The sequence below is a fragment of the Gadus morhua genome, unplaced genomic scaffold (genome assembly GCF_902167405.1).
Source record: "Gadus morhua unplaced genomic scaffold, gadMor3.0, whole genome shotgun sequence".
In the NCBI taxonomy this organism is placed as follows: domain Eukaryota; kingdom Metazoa; phylum Chordata; class Actinopteri; order Gadiformes; family Gadidae; genus Gadus; species Gadus morhua.
The window spans coordinates 225,001-242,266 of NW_021964150.1; the positions used below are offsets into that span (position 1 = coordinate 225,001).

The 17,266-nt window shown below is 46.5% G+C and overlaps 1 protein-coding gene across 3 annotated transcripts in view; it reads left to right on the forward strand.

Annotated features, from left to right (window-relative positions):
• LOC115539364 (H-2 class I histocompatibility antigen, Q9 alpha chain) overlaps positions 1 to 5,465 on the forward strand; it is a 6,732-nt gene extending 1,267 nt beyond the window's left edge. The window contains exons 2-9 of one of the 3 annotated variants that reach the window (XM_030350395.1): positions 62 to 328; positions 1,260 to 1,538; positions 2,464 to 2,763; positions 3,017 to 3,118; positions 3,367 to 3,393; positions 3,983 to 4,053; positions 4,479 to 4,517; positions 5,219 to 5,465. In XM_030350395.1, coding sequence (XP_030206255.1) covers positions 62 to 328; positions 1,260 to 1,538; positions 2,464 to 2,763; positions 3,017 to 3,118; positions 3,367 to 3,393; positions 3,983 to 4,053; positions 4,479 to 4,493 — 1,061 coding nt within the window. In that variant the 3' untranslated portion in view covers positions 4,494 to 4,517; positions 5,219 to 5,465. The remainder of the gene's footprint in view (positions 1 to 61; positions 329 to 1,259; positions 1,539 to 2,463; positions 2,764 to 3,016; positions 3,119 to 3,366; positions 3,394 to 3,982; positions 4,054 to 4,478; positions 4,518 to 5,218) is intronic. The other 2 variants (XM_030350394.1, XM_030350396.1) reach the window with 2 other exon arrangements.
• Positions 5,466 to 17,266: the final 11,801 nt, after the last annotated feature.

Genomic DNA, 17,266 nt, shown 5'->3' on the forward strand with positions numbered 1-17,266 from the left:
TGTCTGTCTGTCTGTCTGTCTGTCTGTCTGTCTGTCTGTCTGTCTGTCTGTCTGTCCACAGTGATTCACTCTCTGAGGTATTTCGTCACGGCGTCGTCTGGCCTCTCGTCCTTCCCAGAGTTTGTGTCTGTTGGGATGGTGGATGAGGTTCAGTTTGTTCACTATGACAGCGTCAGTGAGAGAGCCGTACCCAAACAGGCCTGGATGGACCAGCTCACCAGAGAACACCCAGACTACTGGGAGGAGGAGACTGGAAGATATCAGGGTCAACAGCAAGTCTTCAAGGGCAACGTAGAGACGGCTAAGAAGCGCTTCAACCAGACGGGAGGTATGTTCATACATTATATATGTACACACACACACACACACACACACACACACACACACACACACACACACACACACACACACACACACACACACACACACACGCAGGAGCGCACACACACACACGCAGGAGCACACACACACACACACACACACACACACACACACACACACACACACACACACACACACACACACACACACACACACACACACACAGGAGCACACACACACACGCAGGAGCACACACATACACACACACACGCAGGAGCACACACACACACACACACACACACACACACACGCAGGAGCACACACACACACACACGCAGGAGCACACACACACACACACACACACACACACACACACACACACGCACACACGTTTCCATGACTACCAACACACCCACATGTCCAGAGGCCACAGTACTGACCACAGAGGGCATCCCATAATACCTCTAGAGCAGCACCCAGACAGACAGACAGTTAACCTACAGACAGACAGACAGTTAACCTACAGACAGACAGTTAACCTTCAGACAGACAGACAGTTAACCTACAGACAGACAGTTAACCTACAGACAGAGAGACAGTTAACCTACAGACAGACAGTTAACCTACAGACAGACAGACAGTTAACCTACAGACAGACAGTTAACCTTCAGACAGACAGACAGTTAACCTACAGACAGACAGACAGTTAACCTACAGACAGACAGACAATTAACCTACAGACAGACAGACAGTTAACCTACAGACAGACAGACAACCTACAGACAGACAGTTAACCTTCAGACAGACAGACAGTTAACCTACAGACAGACAGACAGTTAACCTACAGACAGACAGTTAACCTACAGACAGACAGTTAACCTCTCTCTCTCTCTCTCTCTCTCTCGCTCTCGCTCTCGCTCTCTCTCTCTCTCTCTCAGGTGCCCACGTGTTTCAGATGATGTCTGGCTGTGAGTGGAATGATGAGGATGATACTACTGATGATTATCACCAGTATGCCTACGATGGAGAGGACTTCATAGCGTTTGACCTGAAGACCCTGACCTGGGTCGCTCCAGTACGTCAGGCTGTCCCCTCCAAACTGAGATGGGATCAGGATAGAGCTATGAATCAATACAGGAAGAACTACTACACCATGGAGTGTGTTGATTGGCTGAAGAAGTACCTGGCCTACGGGAAGAGCACTCTGCAGAGAACAGGTAGAGTCACATGACCTGGTGGGCGTCACCGACTCTTGTCTGGTGGATTAACTGATACACTACAGCAGTAGTGCCCCCCCCCCCCCCGTCGTTTTATTTTTATCAAAAGGAACATTAAATGTAGGCTACATAAGTGTAATTTTATCTTGGACAAAAATCATGTGCACTTAACGTGAACAACATATTCACATCACCTGAATAATCAAGTGAATAACAGTTAACTATCAGACCAATCGCTAAACAGATCACCAGACTTAGCCATTAGTAAAGCTATATTGTAAGACGCCAACATCCCGCTTTCACTTTGATTGGCGTTCCGGGCGAACAGGATGTTGATTGTAGGACGCCTTGAACGGTGATCCCTCAGAGACTGGAGTAGGCCGGATCGTTGCATGCCTTGTCAGGATGTTTTTTAAATGAATGTTCCTGTAACCGTGAGGGTTTCATGGCCTCATTAGAGAAAACGTGATCTCAGAGCAGGCACAGGTAAACCACTGGTGATCTCTGAAGGAATAAATCATCATTTATGCAATTGACATTTTACTGTCTGTCCTTTTTCTCGCTATCCGCCATGTTTCATTGTGTTGTGTTGGTTATTGAACTGTTAACCCGTGAACTTGGGTTATGTTTATCATCGTTACTATAGAGATCATGACGATAGCTGCTGTAACGGGAGTCCGGGCGTGTGCAGGACCGAACCGCGCTGTATGATCCCTGTTACACTGAGCACAGAGAGTGAAGAGTAGCTGAGACGGTAGAGGGGTTAGAAACTCATGAATTAAAATAGGCTATTTATTTATTTCAGGTACCCTATTTTTGCACCAAAAAGATTTGAAAACCATGAAAGTTTAAATATATATTTATTTTTCTCTCTCTCTCCCCCCCCCCCCCTCTCTCTCCCCCCCCCCCCCCCCTCTCTCTCCAGAGCGTCCGCGGGTGTCTCTGCTCCAGAGGAGCCCCTCCTCCCCAGTGGTGTGCCATGCTACAGGCTTCTACCCTGACAGGGTGGTGGTGTTCTGGAGGAGAGACGGCCAGGAGCTCCATGAGCAGGTGAACCCCGGGGAGGTCCTCCCCAACCACGACGGGACCTTCCAGGTCAGCGTGGACCTGGACCTCATGGCCGTCCCACAGGAGGACTGGGGGAGGTACGAGTGTGTGGTCCAGCTGAAAGGCATCGAGGACATCCCCACCCCCCTGGACCCCGCCCTCATCAGGACCAACGGGGGTAAGACTGGTGGTGGAGGGGATTGAGGTGGTGGATTGTGGGTAAATGAGTTCCATGAATAGGGCTAGGCTCAGATCAGTCCCTGAGTGACCCTGAGCTCCAGAACACATTTTAGAGGAATAGTTACACTGACGTTGTGTAGCATCACGTGACCGTAGACATGTGGTTCAATGATGGAGGGACGGACGGGGCAGGGTCTGTAATAACATCTATTATTAGACACCTGATTTTATTTTATTGATTTACCTTCAAGGCAAGAGTCACCTCCTTGTTTTCATCCTCGTTGGTGTCGCTGTTGCTGCTGTTGTTGTTGCTGCTGCTGTTGTTGGAGTCTTTGTGTACCAGAAGAGGAACGGTGAGTGGATCAAACTCTCCAGGAGGACAAACACCTGATCTCCACCTGCTCTTACTTCCTGTCCCCTTCCTAGAATCTGATAGGTTGTCTTCATACACTGGAGGTCTGGTGGTAGAAACCTCTCCACCTCTGAATGCTGAACCTTCTCCAATGTCCACAGATATGTTGTGGCATTAAGAATATGAAAGTATAATAACATGAGGATATTCACCACTGATACAACACTAATCATTTATCTTGATCCTTAGATTCAGACAAGCGTCACAAACCAGTTGGTGAGTAAAATATGTTTTATTGCAGTTCTGCTCTTATGATCAATGCTACTACCAATACAGAGTCCTTGGTGACCTTGGTGACTGGTCTAGCTCATTGGACTATACAGCTCTGTAGATCTGGAAACATCTAGATACATCTATCTCACTGGACTATACAGCTCTATAGATCTAGATACATCTAGCTCACTGGACCATACAGCTCTATAGATCTAGATACATCTAGCTCACTGGACTATACAGCTCTATAGATCTAGATACATCTAGCTCACTGGACCATACAGCTCTATAGATCTAGATACATCTAGCTCACTGGACTATACAGCTCTATAGATCTAGAAATATCAAGCAGACTGGACTATACAGTTCTATAGATCTAGATCCATCTAGCTCACTGGACTATACAGCTCTATAGATCTGGATACATCTAGCTCACTGGACTATACAGCTCTATAGATCTAGATCCATCTAGCTAACTGGACTATACAGCTCTATAGATCTAGATACATCTAGCTCACTGGACTATACAGCTCTATAGATCTAGATCCATCTAGCTCATGACCTCACCTCCTCCCATTCTGCTACCTCCCAGGTTCTTCTGACCGCTGCTCTGAGAACACTGAGGGGCAGAATCCGGCTCCTGAGGCCCAACCTCTGACCACAGTCAGTACTTTACCACTTTACAATACTTATTCAGTCATATGTTAAAAGTTATACATTATCAGCAGCCTACTTCATCACAGTAATGGTAATACTTTAACAATAATCCATCTCAGTGATAGATTAACAGTCATATGTTAACGGAACTTCATCACAGTAATAGATTAATAGTCATATTTTAACAGTACTGCATCACAGTAATAGATTAACAGTCATATTTTAAAGATACAAGATTATTTTACAATGTTGTGTTGCGTGTAATGAACTGTATTGTAAATTGTCTCCATCTTGTCTCCCGACTCCTGTGGCACCTGGCCCCTTCTCTCTCTCTCTCCCTCTCTCTCACACACACACACACACACACACACACACACACACACACACACACACACACACACACACACACACACACACACACACACACACAGACCCCATCTACATAGTTTCCTGGTACAAGAGGACCTACAGTGTGTATATATCCTGTCACATTAGACTTCAGCAGTAATTGATAAATGTTTAGTCTAGTAAACCGATATCCAGCCCGCGTCGCCTCGTCTGAACCCACGCGGAGGAAAGAGTCACTTTCTCTTTCAGACGACCACGGGATTTATTTGATATCAGTACTAATGACTTAGAAAAAATAAACAAACTCCATTCATAGACTATTGGTCAAGAGTCGCCTTGGCCAGAGCCGCAATGATATGTAAATTTGAAGCGTTCATGAGCGACAACAATACCACAAAATAAGATCTCATAAGGACGCCCCATTATAACATAAGCAGCTATGACTCAGAGGAGATAACCCCTCCCACTTTATGACTCAGTGGAGATAACCCCTCCCACTTTATGGCTCAGAGGAGATAACCCCTCCCACTTTATGGCTCAGAGGAGATAACCCCTCCCACTGTATGGCTCAGAGGAGATAACCCCTCCCACTGTATGGCTCAGAGGAGATAACCCCTCCCACTTTATGACTCAGAGGAGATAACCCCTCCCACTTTATGGCTCAGAGGAGACAACCCCTCCCACTATCGCTCAGAGGAGATAACCCCTCCTACTTTATGGCTCAGAGGAGACAACCCCTCCCACTATCGCTCAGAGGAGATAACCCCTCCTACTTTATGGCTCAGAGGAGATAACCCCTCCTACTGTCACTCTGCGTTCACAGGCCGTGACTGCCCTCTAGTGGAGGAGATGAGAGCTGAGGAAGACGGGGCAGGATGGGCCTACAACTGGTGTACAGTATTATGTATAAAGGTTGCTTTTTGAGATAATGCTTTATAATCTACAGTTGGTTTATAAAGTAACTAATGTACTGTTACTGATATTTATTGATGTTATTAAGCAGCTGTTTTAGGTGGAGAATGAGATTGCAACCAAACAATTAAATAAATAAAGAATTTTTGTACGGTGAATTTTGTGTTGAATGAATAGTTGTTTATTTTCCCACTAACAGTTAACGTTAAAACATACAGACGCAGGCGTATCGCCTCCAAATGTATGCTGGGTAATAATGTGCTAATCCCATAGCTGCCCACAGAGTCGATGCGTCCTCATCAATCACTTGTCAACAGAGCAGAATTCGGCCAACAACCCGAGCAGGTTATTAAAGAGACACAGGGACTGTCCAGTCTGAAACAACATTAAAATAGTTCACATTCTATGGATAAAATAACATTCTTATTGCTAATTTAACAAAAAGTCAATTTGAATATGAAATAATATTAGTGAAAGCTTGCTGGAGACTGGAGGCTTGACTGGACCTGTGAGACTGGACTCTGACTCCCTGCTGTGAGACTGGACTCTGACTCCCTGCTGGGAGACTGGACTCTGACTCCCTGCTGTGAGACTGGACTCAGACTCCCTGCTGTGAGACTGGACTCAGACTCCCTGCTGTGAGACTGGACTCAGACTCCCTGCTGTGAGACTGGACTCAGACTGCCTGCTGTGAGACTGGACTCTGACTCCCTGCTGTGAGACTGGACTCTGACTCCCTGCTGGGAGACTGTTCTGGACTTGACCTACTTGAGACTTGACTGCTTGGAGACTCGGGTCTCTCTCTCTGGAGACAGAAAGTAAAGATGTGGTCACGTTCCATAAGGGCTGTTTTAAACGATCAGTGTATCATATCATCACTGACATCGTTAGTCTGTTGCATAATTATTCAAAAAAAACAATGCTAACAAATATGTCACTTATACACACACACACACACACGTGTGTGTGTGTGTGTATAAACCAAATAAACACATCATCGCATGACTGTCGCCGACTCGGACACTCAGTGATGAAAGTCAGACACTCAGTGATGATAAACTGTCAGACACTCGGGGATAAACTGTCAGACACTGGGGGATAACCAACACAGTCTCACTTCAAATTCCAACTGTTGTCAAGGGCACCTTAGCGTCTGTCACTGACGGGTAAAGGTGCCCTTCGGAGTATTCTGCAGACAGAGAGGGGGTCCAATTCACTACAATGTAACGCCATACCCCGATACCCGGCGATGTTTGGCGTTCAGAGCGGGTGCTCCAGCAGCCCATTCACTCCTGTTTTAACCCGACTACGGCTCTAATAGACGCTGGGAGCGTCTTTCCTATTGGACAGTTAGTAGAATTTTTTTCTGTAAAAATGTCGGGCATACTTTTTTTTCTGGGTGGAAAATATAATTGAGTATAGTTAAGCCATTAAAAGTGTTTATGTAAACATTTTTAGCGAGGAATTTGCAATTTACTTTTATAATCTTCGCTCGGTGAATGTGTAGGAGGATAAATACATTATAATGAAATATAATAATTACATTATTATATTATTAATTATTATCATTCCGATGATAGCAATGTGAAGATAGTTAAAATGCCGTCATCTATGGAAGTAAACCTGTCTGAACGGTTCGGCTCCTCTGAACAGGAGTTTTCTGGTGTCGTACGTTTTCATCCATATCAGTCATGCTTCTTTCTACAGTCCTGGAAGACACGTCTTTAATCCGGAGATGAGGGTGGCTCTGTTTGGTAATCCATTAAAGATAACCTCTGAACTGCTCAGCCTCCTTCATGTATCCTCCATCGGAGATCAGAGAAGGGCTACAGACAACGATTTCATAGCAAAGTACGCACACAGCTCGGTCCTTCAGGGAACCAATCAGACTTACATCCATACACATCCTCTCATGAACAGTAAATCATGCGCATTAATACAAAATATGGGAATAAAAAGGAACACATTGCAATCTCAGAAGAACTCATGGGTAAAAAAGGCAGGAAACCTTTTTATTAAAAAAATGCACAGACATAAAAATACAAAAACATAGCAAAATCATGCAAGAAGTATTAAAAACAAATAAGTGCTGGCAGATAATGTGCAAAATAGATAAAACTGAGTAAATAAATAAATAAATGGGTATATGAAATAAAGATAAATAAGGCTTAGTGAAGCCATTCACACATTCATACCATCCTTCACATAAAAGAAGCCTCCAACAGAATAAAAGGAAGAGTGAAAGAGGTGGAAGGCCTCAATAGATCATGATGTGAAGGAAGCAACTGTAAGGATAAAAACGTGTAACATATTAAAACACACAGTCGACCCGACGCCATGCAGGGAACCCCCCAGGAGGAGTCCCAGGACCCCCCAGCGCCCCCAGCAGCGTCCCAGTGCGGCCCCCACTCCCTGATGTTCAGGCCCAAGGGGGGGAGGGTCTTAAGCTTGGCTCTCCACCTCTGCTCCGCCTCCTTCCTCTGTCTGTCCGCCCAGCACGCCTTCACCTCCAGCCCGGTGATGAACAGTGAGGTGATGGGGTGAGTTTGGAAGTGTTGGACGATGTGAGTGTTGAGAGTGCCTACGTGTATAGTATATAAGAGCTGTTTAAGTCGGGTGAGCATCGTGTGCTTTGTGTCGCTGTCATATATGACGTGGCATTGGGAGCATGTGACGGCGTAGAGGATGTTTTCGTCCTGCATGGTGAGGTTTAGTGTGACAGGGCTGGAGGTGGAGGCGTGCTGGTTCCAGACGACCGCCAGCTGCTGAGAGGGGCTTTGGTGTGGAGGGGGGGGGGCTTCTGATATCTGGGGAGAAGAGGCCCCCACCAGGACATCCTGGAGGTCCTGTTGTTCCTGTAGGCTGATAGTGTGGGGTTGGAGTGTGGAGTTGTTGTGTTGTGCGCGTGTGAATGTGTGTTTCAGTGTGGAGTGTGTGTGATGTGTTGTGTCAATGTGCTGATGAGGGGTACGATGTGTGTGTGTGGCTGCCCCCCCCCCCCCCCCCACCCGATCGTCTCCGCTCCTGATGTCAGGGGTCCCCTCAGGGAGCCTGTTTGGGAAGACCCCCTGACTCAGGGATCCAGGCCCTCCTAGTGGGGGCCCCCCCTCAGCCGGCCTGTGGACGGGGGGGACCCTAAGTCGGCCCCTCCAGGGTGGGAGGGGAGCCGGTTAAGGGGAGGCGTAGAGGAGGGGAGCTGGTTAGGGTTAGGGTTAGGGAGGTGGTGGGGGTCCACAGTGGAGGCCGCAGGCGGGTTACGGTGAGACGGGGGGGGGGGGGGGGGTTACGGTGAGACGGGGGGGGGGGGGGGGGGGGGGCTCCTTCATGGAGGAGTGCGTGAGGGTCACTGGGTTTGAAATCAACTCTTGTGTGAAGGACTGTGTGGGGTGCGTTTGTGTCTGGAGAAAAATACATTCTTGGGCACCGATCCCTTTCTCCTCCACGTCGTGGTTCAGTCCACTTCAGATTGATGTGGACGTGGAAGAACCAGAGACGTCGGAGAACCCGACGCTGTCGTTTGAAAGTCATAATATCGTCTGGAGGCGCACACAGCTTTTGGCCGTGATAGTTAATATTATATGATATAGATATCTGCTTATAATGCTTTTGTGCTGACTTTCCTGCAAAAGTCAAATTTGTGTGTGTGTGTGTGTGTGTGTGTGTGTGTGTGTGTGTATCAGTTTAACCGGAACTGTAAAGTAAGAGCGTCTGAGAGAGAGAGAGTGAGACTTTCCTGATCTACTCACTCACTCACTCAACTCACTCACTCACTCACTCACTCACTCACTCACTCACTCACTCACTCACTCACTCACTCACACACTCACTCACTCACTCACTCACTCACTCACTCACTCACTCACTCAGAGTCACTCACTCAGAGTCACTCACTCACTCACTCACTCACTCACTCACTCACTCACTCACTCACAGGACGGAGCAGACAGAGCGTCTTGGTCCGAACTATATATAGAACTAGAACTATAGTGGTCCCGAAGCCGTGCTAAGTTTCACTTTCTTTCCTTTTGATATGAAACTGGTTTTATGTACAATCTCAAACTTAAACAATTAATCCACAGGACGATTAATCATTCACTTGTTCTGATATTTAAACCGATTTAATCTCTCTCTCTCTCTCTCTCTCTCTCTCTCTCTCTCTCTCTCTCTCTCTCTCTCTCTCTCTCTCTCTCTCTCTCTCTCTGTCTCCCCTTCTCCCCTCTCTCCCATCTCCCCTTCTCCTATCCCCTCTCTCTCTCTCTCTCTCTCTCTCTCTCTCTCTCTCTCTCTCTCTCTCTCTCTCTCTCTCTCTCTCTCTCTCTCTCTCTCTCTCTACCTCTCCTCTCTCCTCTCTTCTGCGCTGTGAAAGAGAAACCCAATCCCAAATGACTTTTACAATAAGCAGACTCCGATCGTCGGGTTGGACTGGTGAGTGACAACGGCCCACAGTTCACCGTCCAATATGCTCATTTTGAAGTGAAAATTACCCAAAGGAAATTTAATCGACCTGAACTTTATTATTACAGTTCACAATCCATCCATATGATTATTCCTTCATCCAAACAGTCTTTTTTCTTTTCATCACTTTAGTGGTTCAGAAATGCATTATTTAGCTCACAGCGCCATCAATTGGCAGCATAGTTACGAAGAAAATAAAGGTCACAGAATCTTGGACAGGGCAAAAGAAAAATCATGGATAATATAATACTACATAATACTATAAAAACCTCAATCAAAGCCAGAAACCTAGGGGTTATCATGGATTCAGATTTACATTTTGACAGTCACATCAAATCAGTTACAAAATCTGCATATTATCACCTTAAAAATGTAGCAAGACTTAGAGGGCTCATGTCCACCGAAGACTTACAAAAACTTGTACATGCCTTTATCACTAGTAAGCTTGATTACTGCAATGGTCTCCTCACAGGTCTCCCAAAACAAACTCCAAGGAAGCTTCAGCTTGTTCAGAATGCTGCTGCTAGAGTTTTAACAAAGACCAAAAAATTTGAACATATTACACCAATTCTTAAATCGTTACATTGGCTTCCTGTAGGTCAGAGAATTGATTTTAAAATCATGTTGCTAACCTATAAATCCCTACATGGTTTAGGCCCAAAATATTTAACTGATATGCTTCCACTACATAAGCCTTCTAGAACACTAAGATCTTCTGAGACCAATCTGTTAATTATCCCCAGAGTAAACACGAAACATGGGAAAGCAGGATTTAGTTACTATGCAACAAATAGCTGGAATAAACTCCCTGAGGATTTATGACTTGCCCCAACTCTGAGCACCTTCAAAACAAGATTGAAGACTTTTATGTTTGCTTTAGCTTTCTGCTAAATCTTAAATACTTTACCTTTATTTTACTAAAATGCCTTTTTAACTTTCCCTTTATTTTCTATTTTTACCAGAAAAATACATGATCTGATACCAGAGAGAAAGGTTGCTGGGCTAGAGTCCTAGAAGCTGGGTTAGAGTCCTAGAATATTGTCCTTTAGGTCGGGTTGTAGTCCCGACTTGGGTTCCAGAGAGACTGTTGATCTGATCTTAAATAACTTTCAATTTAATTTTCTCACTTTCTTAAATACATTGCACTTTCAATTTTACTTACTAAAAAGCCTTTTTAACTTTCTATTTTACTCATTTCTTTGCATATGTTTTCTTTTACTTATCTATCATTTTATTTTATTGTATAACAATGTTTATATGTGAAGCACTTTGAGAGTGCCTTGTGTATGAAAAGTTTTATATCAATAAAGTTGCCTTGCCTTGCCTATATTAACAACAGTGTTGTCTATTACTAAGATAAAAAGGTTCAGTTATAAACAATTTATTTATTCTTTAAAGGCTAGAGACTTAGCCAAAATGTGTTAAACCCTTTCCTCTGGGATGAAATATTCATTGGTATTATACATTACATATCATACAAAATATCTGTGCTTTTCTGACAATAAATCAGCAGACTGTTCAAAAGTACACTCCACCAGGTCACCCTACAATGCAGCAGAATGCAGGAATCACATCTACGATATTCGTAATCCCTCCCCCTTTGTATACTTCATATACCCCTGTGGCTTCCTGAGGGCTGAGCACACCCAAAAGTCAGAACATAGAATCGCCCCTGGTCTAGCCAGAGACCACGCAGCGATATCAACATGGATCCGGGTCGTGGTCCCGGTCCAGATCCGGGACCCGGATCATGACCAGGACCCGGACCCGGAACCAGACCTGGACCCATAGCGGGACCAGGACACGGACCCGGATCTGGACCGGGACCCGGACCAGGACCCATAGCGGTACCAGGACACGGACCTGGATCTGGACCGGGACCCGGACCAGGACCCGAACCCGGATCTGGACCGGGAGCCGGACCAGGACCCGAACCAGGACCCGGACCGGGACCCTTACCCGGATCAGGACCTGGTCCCGGTCCGGGTCCTGGACCTGGTCCTGATCCGGGTCCTGGTCCGTGTCCTGGTCCCGGTCCTGGACCTGGTCCTGGTCCTGATCCGGGTCCTGGTCCGGGTCCTTGTCCCGGTCCCGGTCCGGCTTCTGATCCGGGTCCCGGTCCTGGTCCTGGTCCCAGAGTTTCTGCTGTAACCCAGTGGACTGGAGGATCAGAGTTTCTGCCATAAATTGGCTCAGTGATCTGTGTGTGTGTGTGTGTGTGTGTGTGTGTGTGTGTGTGTGTGTGTGTGTGTGTGTGTGTGTGTGTGTGTGTGTGTGTGTGTGTGTGTGTGTGTGTGTGTGTGTGTGTGTGTGTGTGTGTGTGTGCGCGCGCGCCCGCGTGCGCGTCCCCGAAAACACGTTACCCGCGCTGAGAGGGGCGGCTGAAAGTCAAACCGGTTCAGCTCACTTCCTCATAAGTTTGTCGCAGCGTGAAGCCTTTCTTTCTCCGCTTTTTAAACCTTTCACCTGATTAACTTTTTAAAGGTTTAAGTGTTTTTTATAAACACTTTAACCTCCGTTTTTTCCCTTACATTTATACTTTTATTACTTTATACCGTATGGACGCATTTTAATCACGGAATAGATAAGGTAAGGTAAGGTAGGCCGACATTATACTACCGTTTTTATTGTCTTTCGTTTATGTATAATGAACAACCAGCTTACTATCGTTAATATTGACCTCATCTCGGTATATGTCTGCGTGTGTCGCTTATCAATTAAAGACAGTTTACTGTAGAGAATGCAACCTTGGTTCATGTTTCACTGCTTTTCTGACCCGTGTGGTAAATCGAAAACTGCGTTCAATATTCAAGTGATTCGTTTGATATCCTTTTTGTGTTTAAGCACAGTTACAGTCTCAAGGTGTTTAATAATTCATCTGTCATCTGCTGTACACATCTGTACTGTAGTGAGGGCAGTGCGGTTATGTTGTGGGGTTCATATCGATGGTCTATGACGTCCATAATGCTTTAGTGTGAAGCAGTCACAAAGATCTTCTCTCTCAATAAACGGCTAAAGTTCAAAAGGCAATTGAAGTGATGGATGAGTTGTGTTTGTGTCCAGGTCTCCAGTCTACTATGGATGAGGAGAGAGAAGAGGGGGGTCCTACCTCTAAGACCACTCTGTCTGGGGAACATGGCCGCCGGAGCAAAGCTAAGAGGTAAGAAGAGGATCTCTCTGTCTGTGACTGCTGTCACTCTCAGAGCTCAGCAGTGATGCATCATGACTCCATCATTAGTCTGAGTAAAAGGTGTGTGTGTGTGTGTGTGTGTGTGTGTGTGTGTGTGTGTGTGTGTGTGTGTGTGTGTGTGTGTGTGTGTGTGTGTGTGTGTGTGTGTGTGTGTGTGTGTGTGTGTTGTAGCTAGGGCTGGGCGATATGGCCTAAAAAAAGAATCCCCGATTTTTTCACAAAAAATCCGATTTCCGATTTAAATCGATTTACAGAAAAAGGCATTATGGCAGGCCCTGCCATTGTAAACAGTGTAACCTGTAACATTACATAAAATGTAAAATATAAAATAAAATATTTCTGTAAACATAAAATATTACTAATATGTGTGTTGTAGCCCAGAGCAGCAGCAGAGAACAGTTTCCCCTGGACCCAGCTGTGTCTCCATGAAGAGTGACCGCTCTATGGAGGTACCATTGTTCTTTAAAGATGGACGCCCCTCCAGCGAGGAGAGGTAGGGGTTCAAACAGACGATGAAAACAGACCACTTGGTTGTTTTCAGACTACAGATATCTACAAATCTGGCGAAGTGTGTGTGTGTGTGTGTGTGTGTGTGTGTGTGTGTGTGTGTGTGTGTGTGTGTGTGTGTGTGTGTGTGTGTGTGTGTGTGTGTGTGTGTGTGTGTGTGTGTGTGTGTGTTGTAGCTAGGGCTGGGCGATATGGCCTAAAAAAAGAATCCCCGATTTTTTCACAAAAAATCCGATTCCCGATTTAGATCGATTTACAGAAAAGGGCATTATGGCAGGCCCTGCCATTGTAAACAGTGTAACCTGTAACATTACATAAAATGTAAAATATAAAATAAAATATTTCTGTAAACATAAAATATTACTAATAATAAGAGGTAGTTCTGATAAAGTGCCAGCATTACATTCAAACTTTCAACATGTGTTCATAAATATACAGTGTTTTGCAAACGGTAATTGCCTTTAAAAAAAAAAGGGAATAGTAACGGGAGAAGAATGAGAAAGACACACAGGCAGCTCTTCCCTTCACTCTTCTGTATTGAATGAGGAAGAGGAGCGCGATCCCCCTACTGGAGCCCCGAGGCATTACCAACAGATCGACGCATTATTAAACCACACAGATATATTTCAAATGAATTATGTTTACCTCAAAATAGATTATACATGCATGAATAAATTGTTGTATACAACTTGTCACACTCGCTGCCATGTTTGTGTATCACTTTGGTAAATGCCACTCTGTGCGGGGGGAGGGCTGAGCCCATTCCGAACTACGGCAGCTGAGAGGGAAGCGTTGGCGGATGTTGAAGATGTTTTATTACTGTTTATCAATTGCTGTGTGATTTAATATGTTATTTTATTTTCAGCCACCATGTGCCTAGTATAACATCTTTACAAAGGACTACAGTTGAAAATTAGCCTGCTGGCTAACACTGGCGCATTTACAGAAATGTTAATCAATGTGCACTGTCCTTTAAAAAAAAGAAAAAGAAAAAAAAGAGAAAACCGATTTTCATTTAAACAAGTCGATGAGAGCTACACACTCGAGTTAATCGATAAAATTGGTTTATCGCCCAGCCTAACTTGTAGCCCAGAGCAGCAGCAGAGAACAGACTCCCCTGGACCCAGCTGTGTCTCCATGAAGAGTGACCGCTCTATGGATGTACCATTGGTGTTTAAAGATGGACGCCCCTCCAGCGAGGAGAGGTAGGGGGTTCAAACAGACGATGAAAACAGACCACTTGGTTGTTATCAGTCTCTACTGATACTGACATCTACAAGTCTGGCGAAATAGAATTGTGTGTGTGTTCCCCAAAGACACCAGATGACGTCAAAGGTTACCAGTGCTCAGTCTCTGCCACATCAAACAGAGCTGATCAAGGTGTGTAAATGTCCACCGAGACGTTTGACTTCAGCTCTCCATGAACATTAGAAAGCATCTCTTGTCCAGCAGGACGTGAATCCAGGACAGATGCTTCTGATGTCCTCAGTGAGTTCAGAGTAAAGTTCTCCTTGATGATTGTTCTGTTCCAGAGGGCTGAGGAGAACGCACACGCTTTTCTAGACAAGGAGCTGAAGAAGCTCTGGAGGGATCTCTTCTCAGATTACCCACAATGCTCAGAGGGTCAGAGAGTGGAGGAGAAGGAGGTGGATGATAAGAAGGAGGAGCAGAGGAGGCGCGCCATAGAGGGAGTGGTGGACATCACAATCCTCTGCCTGATGGAAATGAACCAGAAGGAACTGGCCAACAAACTGTGGGGCGGTAAGAGGCTCTTATTTTGAAAACAGAAGAAATACACATTTTGATGAGCAGTAGGAGAATATTATTTGTTCTCTTCGGACTAAATTACATAATGTGAGACTTCAAACTTCAACGTGGAGACAATCTTTCCTCTTTGGTGTTAAATGGTTTGATCCAGTATGTAGGGTTGTTGTGGGGTATCAGGTTAAATGGTTTGATCCGGATATGTAGGGTAATGGCGGGGGTCTCAGGTTAAAGAATGTTAAACATCATCATTACCAGCACCAAATCCCCCGACCACATCAACCCCATTCTCGTCCAACTACACTGGCTCCCTGTCCAACACCGGACTGACCTTAAAACTCTTCTGCTCACCGACAAAGCCCCCCACAACGTGGCCCCCACTTATCTCCTCGACCTCCTCCAGGAGGACAGGCCCTGCCGCTCCCTTCGTCATCCTCAGCTGGTCTTCACCGTCCCGACCTCCCGCCTCATTACCGTGGGTGCTAGGGGTCTCGGCACCGTGGGTGCTAGGGCTCTCAGCACCGTGGGTGCTAGGGCTCTGAGCTGAACTCAAAGAGACACCCTGACAACATTGAATCCCTCCTCAAAACACATGTGTTCCCACTGGCCTTCTCGCTGCAATGACCCCCTACCGTGGGTTCCCCTCGTATCCCCGTTGGGCTACTGTTCTTACCCCCTCCTACCTGGGTCTCCTGACTGCTGTTCTTACCCCCTCCTACCTGGGTCTCCTCACTGTTCTTACCCCCTCCTACCTGGGTCTCCTCACTGCTGTTCTTACCCCCTCCTACCTGGGTCTCCTCACTGCTGTTCTTACCCCCTCCTACCTGGGTCTCCTCACTGTTCTTACCCCCTCCTACCTGGGTCTCCTCAGTGTTCTTACCCCCTCCTACCTGGGTCTCCTCACTGCTGTTCTTACCCCCTCCTACCTGGGTCTCCTCACTGTTCTTACCCCTTCCTACCTGGGTCTCCTCACTGCTGTTCTTACCCCCTCCTACCTGGGTCTCCTCACTGCTGTTCTTACCCCCTCCTACCTGGGTCTCCTGACTGCTGTTCTTACCCCCTCCTACCTGGGTCTCCTCACTGTTCTTAGCCCCTCCTACCTGGGTCTCCTCACTGCTGTTCTTACCCCCTCCTACCTGGGTCTCCTCACTGCTGTTCTTACCCCCTCCTACCTGGGTCTCCTCACTGTTCTTACCCCCTCCTACCTGGGTCTCCTCACTGTTCTTACCCCCTCCTACCTGGGTCTACTGACTGCTGTTCTTACCCCCTCCTACCTGGGTCTCCTCACTGTTCTTACCCCCTCCTACCTGGGTCTCCTCACTGCTGTTCTTACACCCTCCTACCTGGGTCTCCTCACTGCTGTTCTTACCCCCTCCTACCTGGGTCTCCTCACTGCTGTTCTTACCCCCTCCTACTTGGGTCTCCTCACTGCTGTTCTTACCCCCTCCTACCTGGGTCTCCTCACTGCTGTTCTTACCCCCTCCTACCTGGGTCTCCTCACTGCTGTTCTTACCCCCTCCTACCTGGGTCTCCTCACTGCTGTTCTTACCCCCTCCTACCTGGGTCTCCTCATTGCTGTTCTTACCCCCTCCTACCTGGGTCTCCTCACTGTTCTTACCCCTCCTACCTGGGTCTCCTCACTGCTGTTCTTACCCCCTCCTACCTGGGTCTCCTCACTGTTCTTACCCCCTCCTACCTGGGTCTCCTCACTGCTGTTCTTACCCCCTCCTACCTGGGTCTCCTCACTGTTCTTACCCCCTCCTACCTGGGTCTCCTCACTGCTGTTCTTACCCCCTCCTACCTGGGTCTCCTCACTGTTCTTACCCCCCCCTACCTGGGTCTCCTCACTGTTCTTACCCCCTCCTACCTGGGTCTCCTCACTGCTGTTCTTACCTCCTCCTACATGGGTCTTATGTCTTGTTTTGATAATGCTGTTGACGATGCAGCTCTTGCTGTTTGTGACCCTAGATTGTTTTATGAATTTAAGGCGACCTTGGGTGTCATGAAAGGTGCCTTGAAATAAAATGTTATTCAATGTAATTA